Source organism: Bubalus kerabau, chromosome 2 (genome assembly GCF_029407905.1).
Source record: "Bubalus kerabau isolate K-KA32 ecotype Philippines breed swamp buffalo chromosome 2, PCC_UOA_SB_1v2, whole genome shotgun sequence".
NCBI classification, from domain to species: Eukaryota; Metazoa; Chordata; class Mammalia; order Artiodactyla; family Bovidae; genus Bubalus; species Bubalus kerabau.
In genome coordinates, this window is record NC_073625.1 from 124,542,368 (window position 1) to 124,560,978 (window position 18,611).

Genomic DNA, 18,611 nt, shown 5'->3' on the forward strand with positions numbered 1-18,611 from the left:
TAGGTAATGTGGATATATGTTTGTTTGATTTTTTTTGTTTTGTTTTCAAACACACACACACAAACACACTGCGTCTCTTTAATTACAACTTTATCTTAACCAAAGATTAACTTTAAAAGCTAGAACATCCAAGTTCATTAATTAAAACATAAATAGTCTCAAACTCTTAGCCACCACTTATTTAGGAGGTTGAGTTGAAAAAAAAATGTCAGTAAAGAGATGCTCCAGGTACACGTGAAAATCCAGGTGGTCTCTGCTACCACAGTGTACAATCCGCAGTTTAGCCTCTAATTGTTTATAGCCTATGAGCTCACTGCTAGTATGTTGACAAGAAAGTTAAAGGATTGGTAAAAGGAATGATGCTAAAGCTGAAACTCCAGTACTTTGGCAACTCATGCGAAGAGTTGACTCATTGGAAAAGACTCTGATGCTGGGAGGGATTGGGGGCAGGAGGAGAAGGGGATGACAGAGGATGAGATGGCTGGATGGCATCACTGACTTGATGGATGTGAGTCTGAGTGTACTCTGGGAGTTGGTGAGGGACAGGGAGGCCTGGCGTGCTGCAATTCATGGGGTCGCAAAGAGTCGGATATGACTGAGCGACTGATCTGATCTGATCTGAAAGCAGATCTATAAACAGGAAGGAGAATTCAAGACAGAGGAAGGTACTAGAAACCAAGGATGTTTCTACTCGATCCAAATGTGAGAAGTCTGAAATATTTTTAACATTTGGATATATAAACACCACCCTCATTATGCGCCCATCTATTTACTCCCCAGCTTTGATGCACAGGGAAGAAGCTGAGTTCCAGACTGCAACTCTATATTTGGAATGAAGTGCCTGCCCTACACTCTACTACCAGCATGCCCTGTATACCCTTGAGGTTCAGGTATTCTCAGCAACGCTTTCTATTCCATCACTCATGTCTTTTCCTAACATAGAGCAAATAACTCCCTCTGGGCTCCCAGCTTTATATTCTTCTAGCAAGTCTGGTTTTCTCTTCATGGAGCATTAACTTATTGAGGTCAGGTTTAGCAGGAATACAAAACTGAGGAGCCAAAGACCCATGGGAACTGGAGGACCTGCTTCTCTGGTGGTCAAATAGACCCATAACTTCTCTGAAATTCAGATCCTTCACCTGTAACATTAAGATAAGGATGCCTACTTCACAGTTATTGTAGCTATTACATGAGATAACAAATGTGAAAACTGTTGATAAAATGTGGTATATGGAAGAATATTAGGATGTTAAAGAGAAGCCTTATGCAGTATTTAAGAACACTAATGCTTTTATGATTTTACCCGAGTGACGAAGTACTTCCGTGAGAGATAAGGCTTGTGATAGGGATTCGGATAGAGAGCTGATTCAACCACACTTGGCAGCCTTGAAATCTGCTTTGGCACTGGGACCTCTGTTTCTGGCTCCCTCTCCTCCATGGACAGCTGATCCGTCTCAGAAGGTTGGTCATCTTCCTCTCGCTTCAGAGACACAGGCTGGAATCCCTCAGAGCTCCCAATTCTTGACATTTCTTTAGCCTAAAACAAAGAAACAAAATTCTCAGGAAAAAAAAAAAAATCACCTGTGTCTTAACTATGGCAAAAAAGCCCATGATGAACAACCAAAGCTCCGGAAACTGACAAACCCACCTTACGTTAACTGAACAGATGCACTGACGGATGGAGTTCAGTAACACAGACAATATGATCATCAGGGGACATTTACCAGGGGACAGCAGCAGAGACTCTGGACAGAAAAAAAGAGGCTACAAGTAGTTCCATTTTCCCCGTCTTTAATTCCATGGAACAGGAAGATAAACAAGGAAAGAACAATTTGAAATTATTACCACTTGAAAATTTCTCTTCAAGTTTTTGTAGTGTTTTTTCTTGAAAGTCTACTGGCCTGTGAGCTTCTTTAGGAGTTAAAAGCAATGATAATGCACTTTTTAATGTACTTCTTACTAATAGGGCACAGAAGCACTTAGAACTGAGTGCTTTCTTGAAACTGAAAAATTGCAATTCTAAAAATGTATCCTCAAGAACATATTGTACAACACAGGGAATATGACCAATATTTTATAATAGCTATAAATGAAATATAATCTTTAAAAATTGTGAATCACTACATCGTACACCTGCTACATATAACAGTGTACATCAACTATACTCCAAAAAGAAAAATTTTAAGTAAAAAATTAAATTAAAAAATAAAAATGTATCCTAAAGAAATAATTTAGACAAATGCCAAAAGATGTAAATATAGAAGGCCATGCATTACAACATTGTGTCTAATAGCAAAAAAAATAAATAAATAACTTCATGTCTAACAGCACAACATTGTATGTAATAGCAACATTAGACACTCACACAACATTGTGTTTAATACTAAAAATACATATAGTGAAACTAAGTATCCATCAGCAGATAATTGACTAAGACAAGAGTTATAGTGCACAAATACAATTTGGTCATCAGAAATGTGAGAATATATTTTTAGTACAGAATGATGTCCAAAATGTAATGCTAATGGAAAAATAAGTTATAAAATGTTATGAAAATGTTATTCAAATTTGTTACAATAATTCAGAAAGAAGGAATGAAGGGAGGGTGGGAAGGAATGAGGGAGGCAGGAAGGAAGGGAAGAAGACATAATACCTGAACTTGCATGCATATATACATGTATGGTAGGACAGAGGTTAGAAACAAAATCTGAAAAGAAGTAAAATAAAATATTAACAATGATCATCTCTGAAAATCTAGTGGTTACCAATGGGGAGAGGGAAAGGGGAAAGGACCTGATAGGGGTAAGGAATTAGGAGGTATCAACTATTATGTGTGGGCTTCTCTGGTAGTTCATCTGGTAAAGAATCTACCTGCAATGCGGGAAACACCTGTTCGATACCTGATGTAGGAAGATCTGCTGGAGAAGGGATAGGCTACCACACTTCAGTATTCTTGGGCTTCCCTTGTGGCTCAGCTGGTTAAGAACCCACCTGCAGTGCAGGAGACCTGGGTTCAATCCCTGAGTTGGGAAGATCTCCTGGAGAAGGGAAAGGCTGCCCAGTCCAGTATTCTGGCCTGGAGAATTCCATGGACTGTATAGTCCAAGGGGTCGCAAAGAGTTGGACAATACTTAGTGACTTTCACTTTCAACTACTATGTGTAAAATAAAGAAGCTATGAGGACATATTGTACAGCACAGGAAATATAGCTGGTATTTTATAACTATAACTGGGGTAACCTTTAAAAATTGTGAATCACTATGTTGTACACCTGAAATGTATATAGTATTGTATATCAAGTAGACCTCAATTTTAAAAAGGCAATGATTGTCTCTGGATGATAGAGTCACAGGTGATTTTTATTTTCTGTTTTCATAAGGTTCTGGATGCTTACAATGACTTCCTCTGACTTAACATAAATAGAAACACAGTAGATTCACTAATATTTTGTAAATTAAAAGAAGTATCACAAAGCAAAACAAAATAGAAGCTACATGCTAGCCTAGCAAAAGGTGTCCTCAACCAAGTGGCCCTTCTCAAGCTGAGGCCACACGGTTACGGCTGCTGTGCACACACGCCCAGTGCTACGACGTAGGAAGTTCTCATGCCCAGCGTCACCATGGGACTGGGAATGCCATCTTAGTCTTAGGGCTCCTTCCCACAAATTTCATTTCCTTCCTCTTTGTGAAGCAACAGAAAGTGAGAAGTGGCGCCTACCCACAGCAAATTTATATTATTAAAACTGGGAATAATTAGAGTAGTCAAGGGTGGTAAAATAGTACTAGCATATAGTTTATTGCCTAACCCTGGATACTTCTGAGCATGAAGAAAGTGCTATTAACACTTATGCTAGGATGATAGGCATAAACCAGCATTGTCTCAGGCAAATGTGGACATACACAGTCACCCTGAGGGGCTTGAGTGGAGGGAACATGTGGCTGGTCAGAGACTCACAAGCAAAAAGCCCTCTGCTGATCACATTACAGGTTATTTCCTCTGATTCTCCCAGCAGCCCTAGAATGATGGATTTGTTTCCATCTCTCTGAGGATCCCAGAGTTGGTGGGATGCCACTCCCCCAACCCCCGCCCTGTCCACAGCACAGGTGGTACTAGAGGTAAAGAACCTGCCTGCCTATGCAGGAGACATAAGAGACAAGGATTCGATCCCTGGGTCGGGAAGATCCCCTGGAGAAGGAAATGGCAATTCACTCCAGTATTCTTGCCTGGAGAATCCCATGGACAGAGAAGCCTTGCGGTCCATAGAAGCCATAGGGTTGCAGAGAGTCGGACATGACAGAAGCGCCTTAGAAAGCACACACGCATGCACACATGCATCCCAGGGCACACTTGGAGAGGAGAGAAAGCACCTGGACTCCCACTCAGGACTCCCAGCCACACTCGAGGTCGACAAGCCTGCCATGATGCACGCTGTCTTACAGCAGGAAGGGCTGCACTGAGTTTTCAGATAAGTTTTTCAAGTTATTGGCCTGTGAGAAATACAAGGGCACGCATGGAGAAGCAGGAGAATTTTAGTAGGGGTGTGTGTGTGCGCATGAGAGAGAGAGAGCACACAGAGGCATGTAGCCTCCCTGTTAGTTGCATGCTCTATTTTTGCAGGTCTGCCACCTCTTACAGAGGCTTTTGGAAGGAACTGTGTTTCTAGAGTTCCCTGTAACCTGTGAAGGAAGATTTGTTCCTTTGGGAAAGGAAAGCCTGCTTCTGTATTTGCCGCACTGTGTGAACTGGAGCCTAACAACAGACATCTGTGAAAAGCTCCAGCGCCTGGAAAACAGAGGGAGGATTTAATTAGCACCACTTCCTCTCCCTCAGGCTGTCTTCTCTGGAAACACTTGGGGATGAGAAGTTGAAGCACTTAGAGACTGAGCTTTTGAGATCCAGGAAAGAAGGAAACTCTCCTCCACTCCAGTTAAATTCTGACAGCCGTGAATACTGGAGAAACAGCACAGAGACTCAGTCCAGAAGGATTCCAGCTCTGTTTCTGGGGACATCTTCACAAGGACAATGAACTTACCTCCCTTTAACACCTTCCAGGATATAAGAGAAGTGCCACACATTGAAGCAGCCCCCTCCATGCCACCTGCCCAGACACTGTTTATTTCCAATTCAATAAAACATTCCATCCTATCTCTGCTTAACCATACTATATACATTGAAATACTAAAAGCTTTGTGTCTGGATAAATTAGTCTGCCTCACAGCAGACCCATCCAGAGCCATTTAGAGTTGAATATGATCATTGTTCCCTAAGATTGCCTAGTAAATTGATCTTAGCTTGTGGTACCCAAGAGTCAAGGCAGAATAATTTCTAAGGGAAGCAAAGGGTCAAGGTTTAGAAAATAATTTCATCCATATTTTTTGACCTGATTTTCTCATTTTAGGGAATTCATATCGAAGGAGGAAACAGACAGAACAGGCTCCATCCTGAAAGCAGGACTCCACCTTGGGCCGCCTGTGGACTTTGAGCTATATGCCCAGTACCTATGGAAACGACATACCAATGGAAAACCAGACTCCCCGCCTCCTTGGAAGAGCCCCAAGGCTCGTACCTAGACTCTCCTTCACCTAAACAAATACCCTAATTATCTGTGTAACCAAATAGAATCATAAATTCTATTATGCTTATTGGGGTATGACCACAGGCCTATTGATAAATGTCCACTATTAACTACCTAAGCTTAAGGCATATGAATCACGGGTTAACTTTGATTGTATCTTTCTTTTCCTTTGTTCAGACTAGTTTCAGAGAATTTGGGGAGGTGGGTTTGAGTACGTACACTTAGAGTATATAAGTTTTTCACAAAAACTGGTCGGGGTCCTAGGCTAAGAGAAGACTCTGCCTTGGGCCCGCCGGTATAATAAACTGCATTCCACTATCTGCAACGTCCTTCTGAGTGAGTTTGTTTCCTGGAACGCGTGGCTACAATATAATGAGGCATCACCGACTCAATGGACATGGGTTTGGGTGGACTCCGGGAGTTGGTGATAGACAGGGAGGCCTGGCGTGCTGTGGTTCATGGGGTCACAAAGAGTCAGACACGACTGAGCGACTGAACTGAACTGAACTGAACCCTAAAAAAAGAAAGAAAGAAGTAAATAAAGCCCTACAATACTAATTGCATGTTCTAGGCAGTAATGGAAAATTGGAAACCCACTAAACACCCAATGGTCAAGGAATTTCCTAGCTACCTAAATGACACTGAGCAGACCCTTAAAATAACAGCCCTTAAAACTGTACAAGCACTACAGCAGCGTGGAGTAAAGGATGTATCTTCTTGGGGCAAGAAAAGCAAAGAGATTTTCTGTGGTAATGATTGAATTATTTTTATGTTGGTAAAGACTAGAGGGAAAATATTTGTATTTATCGAGGTAGAGGGATCATAAGTGAATTTTTGCTTAAAAAAAAGTTAAATCATGTTAGCACTCCTTTTGTAATAAAATATATGAATAAATCTGTTGGTTCACAAAGTCAGGAGCTTCCCGGGTGAAATCTGAAACTGGCTCCTGTACAGAAAGGGCAAGAAGAGATCAAAGAAAGAAGCAGACCACTCCAAATTGATCGGTGGCAGAATTCATAAGCAAGAGAACTTACCAACAAGTCCCGTCTTGGGTGGCCACAAGGTGAGTGAATCTCCACACCTACCTGCCAGAAACTTAAAAGCTTATAGAGAGGCCTTAACTGGTCCAGCCACATCCTCAGTCCAGATGGACTGAACACCACATTGCTCTCTCAAGGCTACCTCTGGACAAGGGCTCCCACTTTGGGGATGGTGGGTGAAAGTTACATGGTACATTGCAAAGATATGGTGGGGGGGGTCCATTGCTCAGTTCACTTACTGGTCAACTAGTCACCATGCCCTCTGGAGGACTTCCTCCAGCAATGCCAAATAAATACGTAAAAGAAGTGCTACCCTCCCTTTGGTCAGACAACAAGAATTTTATATTATTTCTCAGCTGCCAGAAATTTCAGAGCTAAATTTAATATCATATTGCAGTAAATAACTTATTTCTGGATCCTGGTCTATGTATGCCTGCCTCCTTTGGTACCTGCTATCGTATCTGAGACTTTTTCTAAGAATATTTCAGAAGCATATAGAGCATAAGTGATAGCTAGAGAATTGTTACCTAGTCCAGTTCCTTCATTTTGCAAGGTTTGGAACACTGATGTAAAAGACTTGCCCAGGGTCATACAGCTAAACAGATTCAAAACATGAAATCAGACTCCAGGACTCTAGTTCATTGCTACCCATTGTAACATTTAAAAGAGAAGCAGTTATCATACTTACAAACTGATAAACTGAAAATGCTTTTGCCAACTGTCTACAGCCAGTCAGGCTTGTTTTGCTCTGGGATGGGAGAAACAACTCCCACAAATTAGGCTTCTCCCAGCTTTTCCCCATCAGCAGCCCACAACTAGCCCTGCAGGTGAAGCTTCCTCCTTTGCCTGGCATCAGACTAACCTATCCATAGGCATAGGGGCACTATGCCTGGGTCCACAAAACTTGTAGGGGCTCAGGAAACGTTTTAATGTATTTTAAAATCATAAGCAGAGACATCACTTTGCCGACAGAGGTACATATGGTCAAACTTACCATTTTTCCAATGAGTGAGTGAGTGAGTGAGTGAGTGATGTCACTCATTCGTGTCCGACTCTTTGTGACCCCATGGACTGTAGCCTACCAGGCTCCTCCGTCCAGGGGATTTTCCAGGCAAGAGTACATTTTTCCAATAGTCATTTACATTTGTGAACGTTGGACCATAAAGAAGGCTGAGAGCTGAAGAATTAATGCTTTCAAACTGTGGTGTTGAGGAAGGCTCTAAAGAGTCCCTTGGACAGCAAGGAGATCAAACCAGTCAATCCTAAAGGAAATCAACCCTGAATATTCATTGGAAAAACTGATGCTAAAGCTGAAGTACCCCAATACTTTGGCCACCTGATGTGAAGAGCCAACTCATTGGAAAAGACCCTGATGCTGGGAAAGATTGAGGGCAGGAGGAGAAGGGGACAACAGAGGAAAAGATGGTTGCATGGCATCACCAACTCAATGGACATGAGTTCGAGCAAACTCCGGGAGATGGTGAAGGACAGGGAAGCCTGGGGTACTGCAGTCCACTGGGTCACAAAAAGTCAGACATGACTGAGCAACTGAACAACAACAAAAATCAGAAGAGAAAAATTAAATTTCATGGTCAAAAAATTGTTTTCATTTTTTCTCGTATCAGAGGAAAAAGTGAAATTTGTAGGCCACCCCAAATCTATTGCATTTTGCCTAAAAAACAAACTAGATTATCTAAGTCATAAGATGCTGAACTATGTACAGTTATAGAAACATGTTTTAATAGTGATATTATTATGGTAGAGACATTCAAGAAGGCAAAAGTTTTAGGCTCATGGAAGTCATAATGTGGACCTGACTTGACTCTATATCCTACTACTCAGATTTTCTGCTTAATGGTTCATTCTGGGGCTCCATACTGGACTGTCAAAGCTAGAAACATCCCCACATTCTAGCACTTTCCAATTTCCTTATGAAACTGTGGGTAATCAGTGGCAAATCCATTTGCCCTGGCTCCACTAATCAAGGTTGTTTAAGATTTGCATGGCCTCTGAACAGCATGTAGCCTATGTAAAAAGTGGTTTGCTGAGATGTTTTCCAGGAACTTAGAGTCAGTTTTGTCCAGTTCAAGTTGAACTGGAAGGGACCGGCTAGGACCACTGACCCTCCAACTGGGCATGTGCAAGCGTCCACCCACTTGGGGGCCTTTTGATGCCAGATGGCCAAGACTCCACCCTCAGATTTGGGCTAAGTGCCTCCACCGTGAGCATGCAGAGGCCTGTAGTCTGGTTGTGTGTGTGTCTGTGTGATCAGTCACTCAGCTGTGTCTGACTCTCTGCGACCCCATGGACTGTAGCCCGCCAGGCTCCTCTGTCCATGGGATTCTCCAGGCCAGAACACTGGAATGGATGGCCATTCCTTTCTCCAGGGGATCTTCCCAGCTGAGGGATTGAGCCTGAGTTGCCGTACTTCCTGCGTTGCAGGCAGATTCTTTACCTTGAGCCAGCAGCCCAGCTGCTTGTGCACAGAATGCCGATTGCTGCACCTTTTCCAGTCACCTTTCCCCACACTCCTCATACTCCCCACGTCTCCAACCGCCCCACTTCTTTTTTCTTCATCACATGAATACTCAGAGTCCCTGACTTGGGGAGGCAGAACTGAGTCTGGCTTGGTTGCCTTGTGAATAAACCCTCTCTTTGCTGCAAACCTTGGTGCATTAGCATTTTTACTTGCTTCGTGTCATACAAAATGAACCTGGCTCTGTAATACTTATTCTGGAAGATTCTGTTCCATTATCCACTGAACGATTTCTGTCCTATAGACAAACTGTACAATCTTAAAGTAATTATTTTTGCTTTCTTAAAATCAAAGGGAGATCCAGAATTAATCACCCTCTAATAAATATATGTTTTGCAGAGAAGTAGAAGAATAACCATCCTAAGAACTTATGATCAGCTTGAAAGGAGTCACTGCTTACACTGAGTGGCCACAAAGCCAGCCAGGGGTGAAGAAATGGGGAGTGTCGGGATTTTCTCCCTCTTACAAGAGTTTAATAAAGAACAGTTTGTACGTAACAAAAAGCATCATTTTTTTTTTATTTTATTTATTTCTTTGACTGCTCTGGGTCTTTGTTGCCATACTCAGGCTTTCTCTGTTTGCTCTGCATGGGGGTTACTCTCTTAGTTGCAGGGTGTGGGTGTCTTATTGCTGTGGTTTCTCTTGTTGCAAAGCCTGGGGTCTAGGGCATACGGGCTCAACAGTTGTGGCTCATGGGCTTAGTTGCCCCATGGCATATGGAATCTTCCCGGACAAGGGATCGAACCCATGTCCCCACCAGATTCTTAACCACTGGTGGCTGGGAAGTCCAAAAAGCATCATATTTCATATTTCCGATCAAGACAGCAGGACTGACATTATATAGATACTGGTAAAACACAGGAGTGTTTCATGGTGAACCACTTCCTAAGGTCATGTACCCTCCATTTCCTCAGCATGACTTTTGCTCTTTGTCCATCTAGTTTTCAGAATTCCTTCCTGGCTTCCTGCTCTCTCTGCCACTCTGGAGAACCTGTACAACCAGCCTCTCCCTTGCTTCCTTTACTGTATCCTAAGATCTCTAGTAACTCTCCGTGGGATTTATTTATTTTTTTAATTTATTTTTTAATCTTATGCATCCCTAATGCAATACTATTGTATTGTGATTTCCACAAAGTTTTTGAAATATTAATAGCTACTTGAGTGTTCCCAAGACCATCCCTCTGGACCCTTGGAAAGATAGATCGCCTTGTTAAAGAGCACCAATCTGTTCTAACCTCCACATTTTGTAAATAAGGAAACTGAGGCCCCAATGGATTTTGTGTCTCTTGAACCCTCAGTTTAGTTAATTTTTTGAAAATTAAAGACAATAAAGAATGAAGTTATGGCCACCACAAGATTAAAAATATAGTATCTCGAGGAGTATTTGTGAACTAACCAGGAGCTTAGAAAAGTCTATGGTTTGTTAATAAGAGCTGCTTCCCACATGCAGGTGAGGTGGTACTGGGCTGCGGAGGAAGTCCAGACTTGAGTTCCTGTGGCTTGAGTTGCACTCCAAGATATCAACTGTGTTTTATTGATGGTGACATTTCTATCCACACGAAGGGGTTAACATTCTCGAGGCACAGCCCCAAAATAAAAATCTGCTTTTAATTCTGACATTTCGTAAAGGTAATTTATGTGAATTTATGTGCGCAGCCTTTCCTGAGTCTCTGTGAACAGCCAAGGGATGTGCAGGGGATACACAACAACCTCAAAACTCTCCAACAAACCCTCTCCTGTGCCAGTTGAGATAAGAAAATTGTCAGAGTTCTTCACAATTTCACAATTTGTACATTAGTGATAACATGCCAGTGGGGCTGCTCTGTGTCCTGGGGGAAAGTGGACTTGACGGAGGGTCTCTTGCCTCCCAGCTCCTCCTCTGCCAGGCAGGGCTCTCTGGTCTGTTACCGGAGCTTTCACTCAGTGGAGGGGGGAGGGGAGAATACAGGACCAGGATAAAGAAACATGGGTCCCCACTCCCTCACTGGTTAGTGATAGTGAAAGTCACTCAGTTGCATCGGACTCTTCGCAAGCCCATTGACTACACAGTCCATGGAATTCTCCAGCCAGAATACTGGAGTGGGTAGCCTATCCCTTCTCCAGGGGATCTTCCCAACCCAGAGATCGAACCCAGGTCTCCTGCATTGCAGGTGGATTCTTTACCAGCTGAGCCACAAGGCCCTGGGCAATTTCTTCCCCTTCTCTGCATGGCAGTTTCTTCATCTACAAAATGGGGAGCCAGACTTTATGGTTGGCAAATGCGTACTCTTGAAAATGACTAACCGATTTCAATCAAAACAAATTTCATTTATCTGTTTCTGGACTTCTTCTGAAGCTTTCATTTCAGGGGAAAATATATTGAAGTCTGAAAGTTGTTGAACTAAATTATTCCTTTCAGAGCATTCACTCTACAAGATTTAATTTTTCTCCAGTGCCCAGAAGATTCCAGATCTAAGCTTACAAATGTTCCATATGGTTTCCCCTCCCCCCTCTTTAGCTGAGCACGTTAGTTCCCTGTGATTCAACTGTTGAGTTCAAAGAAGGAGGATTGGGAAGGCAGTCATGAATTTGGGCGCCCATTGTGGAGAATCTGGGGTGTTTGGCCTCTGACTTCCTCTAATGCAAGTGGGTATGCACGGTGACAGGAGATACTAGTGACACCCACAGTGGAACATTGGACACTCAACCTGTGCCAGGGCCAGAGATAGCCTCAAAACTTATTCTTGCATTTTAAAAGGAACAAATTTTAGAGGTTTTCAGAGCTTCTCACACAAAATATTAATTTTTAAAGATATTTCCTCAAAAATAATATACGGAAAAATTGATTAGGATAAGGATACTGATTAGAGAACTTGGAAACATTAGATTCCTTGAAATTAACTTTGCTCATTTCCATCAACACTCCACCATTCACCCAGTCCAGGTTACAATGATGCTGGCATTCTTAACTTCTGCAGTGTTTGTCATGCTGCTCTGTAATCACCGTTTACTCTCCTGTCTTCAGTCCTGGGCTGTGAACAAGTCTGGAGCAGAGACTGTGCTACCCTCCTCTTTGGAGACAGCACTTGGCATGGGATGAACGAGTTCTCAGATGGATGAATGGATGCCCTGCTTGTTTCTCTATCAGGTCTGAGATCTGAGGGCAAGTCTTATGTCTGATCCATTGTTATTGGTACATTGCCTCATACATCATCCATGAAAGTGAAAGTGAAGTCACTCGGTCGTGTCCGACTCTTTGTGACCCCATGTACTATAGCCCACCACGCTCTTCCATCCATGGGATTCTCCAGGCAAAAACACTGGAGTGGGTTGCCTTTTCCTTCTCCAGGGGATCTTCCAGACCCAGGAATCAAACCCAGGTCTTCTGCATTGCAGCCAGACCCTTTACCATCTGAGCCACCAGGGAAGCCTCGTCATCCATGAGTGCTCAGTAAATACTTATGGACTGAGTAATGAAGTTCTTTGTGAAGCACGAATGGAAACGGCTCTGTACACATCCACTTACAATCAGACACACATCGAAATACATTCCACAGCTCAGAACCTAGTGGAGGTGATGGAAAGAGAAGTGGAAAACTGCAGACATGATAGAGCCAGAATAGGAGAATGTGTGCAAACACAATGGAAACAGAAAATGGAAGTAACAGGGGTGAGTGGAGAAAGAGGCTGGAGAGGGTGGAAAGTTAGAGCTATGGAGAAAGGTGCCTCCGGGCTATCTGCATCTTAGAGGGTGGGTAAGGACATTCCTGGCAAAGGTACAAGGTATGAGATGTGAAAAGGAGGATGTGTTTGAAGGACAGAGGGTTATATGGTGTGTGAAACTCAGATGTCAACTGCCTGCCTCTAGCCCTTACCCTGGAAGAGCTGGCTGAAGTGAAGTGAAGTTGCTCAGTCGTATCTGACTCTTTGCAACCCCATGGACTGTAGCCTACCAGGCTCCTCCCTCCATGAGATTCTCCAGGCAAGAGTACTGGAGTGGGTTGCCATTTCCTTTTCCAGGGGATCTTCCCAACCCAGGGATCGAACCCAGATCTCCCGCATTCCAGGCAGATGCTTTAACCTCTGAGCCACCAGGGAAGAGCTGGCTAACACTTGGTTAAAACTACGGGGCTCTCTGACAGTATGGAAATCTGAAATCCTCCTCACATATCCTCTGTATTCCCTTCTCTCTGCCATCACGCCTCCATCTGTACTAGAATAGGTCCCCCACAGTCACCCCAGATTCAGTCTGGGCTCAATATTGTAAGATTCCACTGGCCTCAAGAACTTCACGAGATTAACAACTTCCTTAAGATTTAGAGCCCTCATGGAGTGGTGAGTCACACTGTGTATAGTCCAACTTTGCTCCATTCATCTGTTTCTTCTCTCTTATCGGGATAACAAGTTTTGCTTTGTGTGTGTGTTTATACTTGAAATATTTGTGTATTTTGTTACCATATAATCCTGCAATCCCACTTCTTGGCCCATATCCCGAGAAAACTCTAATTCAAAAAGATGCATGCACCCCAGTGTTCATGACTTCGGCATGACCGTGAGGAGCCTGGGGCAGAGAGGGGACAGAAAAGGGGCGGCCTTGTCCTCCTGAGGAGGAGAATGGGTGTGTGAATGCTAAGCCACTTCAGTTGTGTCCAACTCCTGGGACTCCATGGACTGTAGCCTGCCAGACTCTTCCGTCCATGGATTCTCCAGGCAAGAAAACAGAGTGGGTTGCCATGCCTTCTCTTCCAGGGGATCCTCCCAAACCAGGGACTGAACCCAGGGCTCATGTCTCCAGTATTGGCAGGCAGGTTCTTTACCACTAGCGCCACCTGGGAAGCTGAGGAGGAGAAGAATAAAGTCTAAATCACCAGCCTCCCCACTCCCTCAAAAGAAAGAAAAAAGAAGCGCTTCAGGAATTAACCAGGTTAAAAATGTACTTTGGGGGTCCTAAAGCACTCAAATAGGTTTTTTTTTTTTCTCTGTACAAGTGAAAAAGAAAGGACCAAGTGAGAAGAATCAACCAAGGCCAAACCACTCAGCCTGCAGCAGCTCTACTTTTTTTCTCTCCAAAGTAATAAGATCCCAGACTTTGAATCTGCTGATTGAGAATGCTTAGAATGCTGGTGACAGTGCTTAGAAATTAGAGCCAGCCTCTTTCTCAGTTACTGGGACATCTCAGGGGAATGTGTGGGTTATGTCTACCAAGGATTACTACCTATTCAGCACTAATCCTGGTCCAGGGAGGGCCACTAGCCTGCATTCCTCAACCAGGTATTCCTGGCTGGAGCTCTGTTTAAGGAAGTCACCCCAAAGCCTGGGTTTCCTGCTAAGCCAACTGTGACTGCTGCTCACGAACAGATTTCATGAACTTCAAGTAGAGACATTTAACTAAGTGCTGACAACAGGCTCCCCCAGCCTCCCTACTACCCAGCCTTTGTTATTTTAACAACATTTTTATTATAAACATTTCTATTGAAGTAGGACATGCACTCAAAAACTCATAAGTGTGCAGGTCAATGAAGTATCACCAAAATAAACACACCCATAGAACCATCACATAGGTCAAGAAATACCATATTACCAGCACCCTGGTGGGTGATGGAATCTGAGATCACTGCCAGACAGTTTAAATATCATCTAACTCAACACCCTCATTCTACAAATAAGGAAACAGATGCTCCCATGGGAGTAGGTAAGTGATTCCTCTACATGTTTGTAGGAGTTCAGATTATGAGGGTCTTGCCTACCATGCTCAGGAGTCAGATTTTATTTAGAGGGCAATGGGGTAAGTGGCCAGTGACATGATCTGATTTGTATTTTAGGAAGATGAGTCTTCCCTTTGTGAGCTGCATACACTTGAGAGAGCAATACTGAAGAGAAATCAGCTAGTAGACCTTTATTATGATCCCCAAGAGATGAATTAAGGCTGTGGCAAGGAGTGGAACAAAGTAGAAAATTCAGTACCTACTAGGGAATTAAAAACTGTAGGACTAGGTACCTGATTGGTCACTATCAAGCAACAGGAGGTAATCAGGCAGCTCTCTGACCTGGGAAAATGTAGAGCTGTGATTTCCTTCACTGAGGTTGGGATAAAAAGGAGAATCATATTTACCATAGAGGTAAAAAGATAATAAGTTAATCTTCAGACAAGAAGAATTAGAAGTACCTGATGGCTAACAAAGAGGACAGATCTAGTAGACAGTTGTGTAGATAGACCTGGGACTTGGAAGAGAGATATGACTAGACATAGATATGGGAGTCATAGATTTACAATGTATGATTAAAAAATGAAAGCAAAGGAGATTGCTTATTGAGAGCATCCAGAGTGATTTCTGGCAAACATCACCATGCTAATCAATATAACAGAACTTATCATACCTTAGAACAGTACCTGTCAACTTGCCTTAACTTTCAGTTTCCTCAATAGCATGAAAAATCCCTGATGATAATGACAGGGTGCTTTGGTTTTTTTTTTCTCTCCACTCAGTTACCTTAGCACTGAGTAGAGCACATGGAAAGCATTGATTATGTACCAACTGAACAAATGGATCCATAATAAATATCCATACTCCTTGGAGTATGCACGGCAGAAAATGGAAAGGAGATTCATCCTAGAGAGTCTCTCCTCAGATGTGACGGCACCAGACCTAGCAAGGGATGATTTGAAACCCTTTTTTCCAAACCAAGCTCCAAACTCACCAGTTCCTTCAAGCAACTTAGAAATGCAATTTGTCCTATGCTGTCCAGGCACCACGATCTTTTTTTTATCAACCAGTTCTTTAATCATTGCTTGTAACTGGTCTCCATGAGCAGATCGTGAGCTCCAAGAGTGAAGGAACTACACCCATCTCTGTCCCCTTGGATGCCCAGAGAACACTGGACCTGTGTTTGGCACAGTGATCTCAGGCACAGAGGGTGTCACAGAAGATGTTGGCACCATGAGCAACACAGAACAAGGAGAAACTCACTTCACCTGAAAATACCCCATGGGGTAAGTGACAAATATGAAACCTTCTCCTAAGAGCTGGATGGAGGGAATAGAGGAGAGCCTATCCGAAAACCAAAGGACAACATTCTTCCAGGAGCAGACATTTGAAAGGGGTAGAAAAAGACCAGAAAGGAGAGCCTCTAATGTCACAAAAACAAGACTGCTACCTTCTCATCTCATGGGTCACCAAGACTGAAGAACAATTTGCGTTTCCATAATGAAGTATACATTGAGTTCCTAAAATGTTGAATGTTAAACAAGACATCTCATTAAACAATAGTAAGGGATGTGAGAAAATGTTAGAGAAATACTCTAAGGCAACTTTGACCTGTTTTCAGTCCTCCTAGGTGAAAGTGTAAACACCTGAAATTCAGTCTGTTCTACAAGGTGCAAAAAGATCTACCTAGGTCCAGAGAGTTCCACCAGGGAGAGAGAAAAGATAAGAGAACTAGAACAAAGGAGTAGCTTTCAGGAAAATAATGAGGGCCAGGGAACAAGTATGGAGCAATGAAAGCAGTTCTGTCTCAAGAGTGACATTCAGGTTCACTATAAATGATTTAAGTGGACAGTTTAGAATGCTAAAGAATAAAAACTGTTCATTCTTTAGCATTATAGCATATATAGTGTGTATATATATATACACATATATACTCTCTATACTCTCTATGGGCTTCCCCAATGGTTCAGCAGTAAAGAATCCACCTGCAATGGAGGAGACACAGGTTCAGTCCCTGGGTTGGGAAGATCCCCTGGAGAAGGAAATCCCCTGGAGCAACCTACTCAAGTATTCGTACCTGAGAAATCCCATGGACAGCGGAGCCTGGCAGGTTACAGTCCATGGGGTCATGAAGAGTTGGACATGACTGAGTACACATGCATACTCTCTATATACGCACTGTATACATAATATATATATACTCACTATAGCATATTATATATATATAGGTTTTATTCTATTCTATTTTATTCTATTATCTTTCTGAAGGTAATTAGATAATAGATACAGATGAAGAGTAGTAACATCCATCAAAAAAAGCCCTTTTCTTTTTTCTGTATTTCAGCAAGAAAACAAAACAAAAAATATGTGCCTAAAAAATAGAATTATATTCACATATAAGTGCATTATATTAGAAAGTGAGGATAAATGTATATTTATGTGTGACCTGCTACTATTACTATTAAAGCAATAAGCCAGAATAAGTAGTAAATGCACTGAGAACATGAAAATGCTACCTTGATAATCAGATTTCCTTGGTCCTGTGAATGTGTATCTCAAGGCTGGCTTACTGATTAGAGATAATGTTTGGTTTTGACCAGTCTTTCTGTAAATGTATGGCTTTACTCAGAGTGATCAAGAGAGGAGTAGAGTATGGACCAGGGAAATCATGATTAAGTGTGGTCAGTAACATCATCTTCATATACAAGTGTACACATATGTAGTAATACTTTATTACAACCTCTTTATCTGTGAAAATGTGCACGAGGAGACCTGTCCAACTTACTATCTGAGATTTTTTTGTAAAGATCAAATTTTTTTAAAAGTTGTGAAAGTGTTTTGTAAATGATGGAGTGTCTTGATCTTCAATCTTCTGAAGAGCCATTAGTATATTAGCATAGAAAGAGGAGGCAAGAAAATAATACTTAAGCAGTGTGGTTGGCAGTCTCTGAAAGATGCCAAAGGGAAAGTAACATTGTCCAAAGGTTTTAGGGAAGGTTAAGTCTATATTGACAAAGTTGAAACCATTGGCAAGATGTGGGGTGATGGTAAGGAGAGGCCATGTATTTAGATGAGGGATGTTCCAAGCTATCCCCAAAGGCCATCTTCCCACTCAACCCTAGGGACCAGATGGAAACCAAAGCCCACAGGGCCAGAATTTGATGTTATCCAAGTTACTTGTACACATACATCCTTATGTCAGTTCCTGCTCTAGAGTATTCCTTCAGAATGTAATAGCAGTGAAAAAAAATCTGTGGCTAATATATGTCCTATTTGTAATGGAGAAATTCAACTCAATGGATACATTTGACCACTTCTTTGAACTTCTTTGTTGAGATAAGTGTCACCAAAATAGATTAGTTCAGAGTATTACTGTTAGGCAGTATCTCCTCATCTAAGAACTTCAACCATGACACTGCTTGGTATTTAAAGAGATCACTGAAAAGTTTGACACATCACCAAAATATATTCCCTGTTATCTGCGAGGGAAGTTCCGTTTTTCTTTCTTTATGAGCTGGGACCAATCTATAATATGCAATATGTTCTGAGTTTATGTTATCCATTACTTCTTCTCTTGCATCTCACTGAAAATATTAACAGGTAATGCCAGATTCCAAACACCATTAATGTCTGACTGTAAAACTCGGTGATTCTCCTACTAACACCCAGCCAGCGGATAAACTTGCTAGAAAATGCTACAGAGAGGGCTTTCCTGTTGAGAGTGACTGAGAGTAGAATCTCGAATTTAGGAGTGACCTTATGTAGCTCAACATCAC

General features: G+C 42.3%; 1 protein-coding gene across 12 annotated transcripts in view; it reads right to left on the reverse strand.

Moving 5' to 3' along the window:
- The window catches only part of TPRG1 (tumor protein p63 regulated 1), a 363,442-nt gene that overhangs the window by 130,142 nt on the left and 214,689 nt on the right, over positions 1-18,611 (reverse strand). For all 12 annotated transcript variants that reach the window (XM_055568736.1, XM_055568735.1, XM_055568727.1 and 9 more), the window contains one exon: positions 1,304-1,537. In XM_055568736.1, coding sequence (XP_055424711.1) covers positions 1,304-1,537 — 234 coding nt within the window. The remainder of the gene's footprint in view (positions 1-1,303; positions 1,538-18,611) is intronic.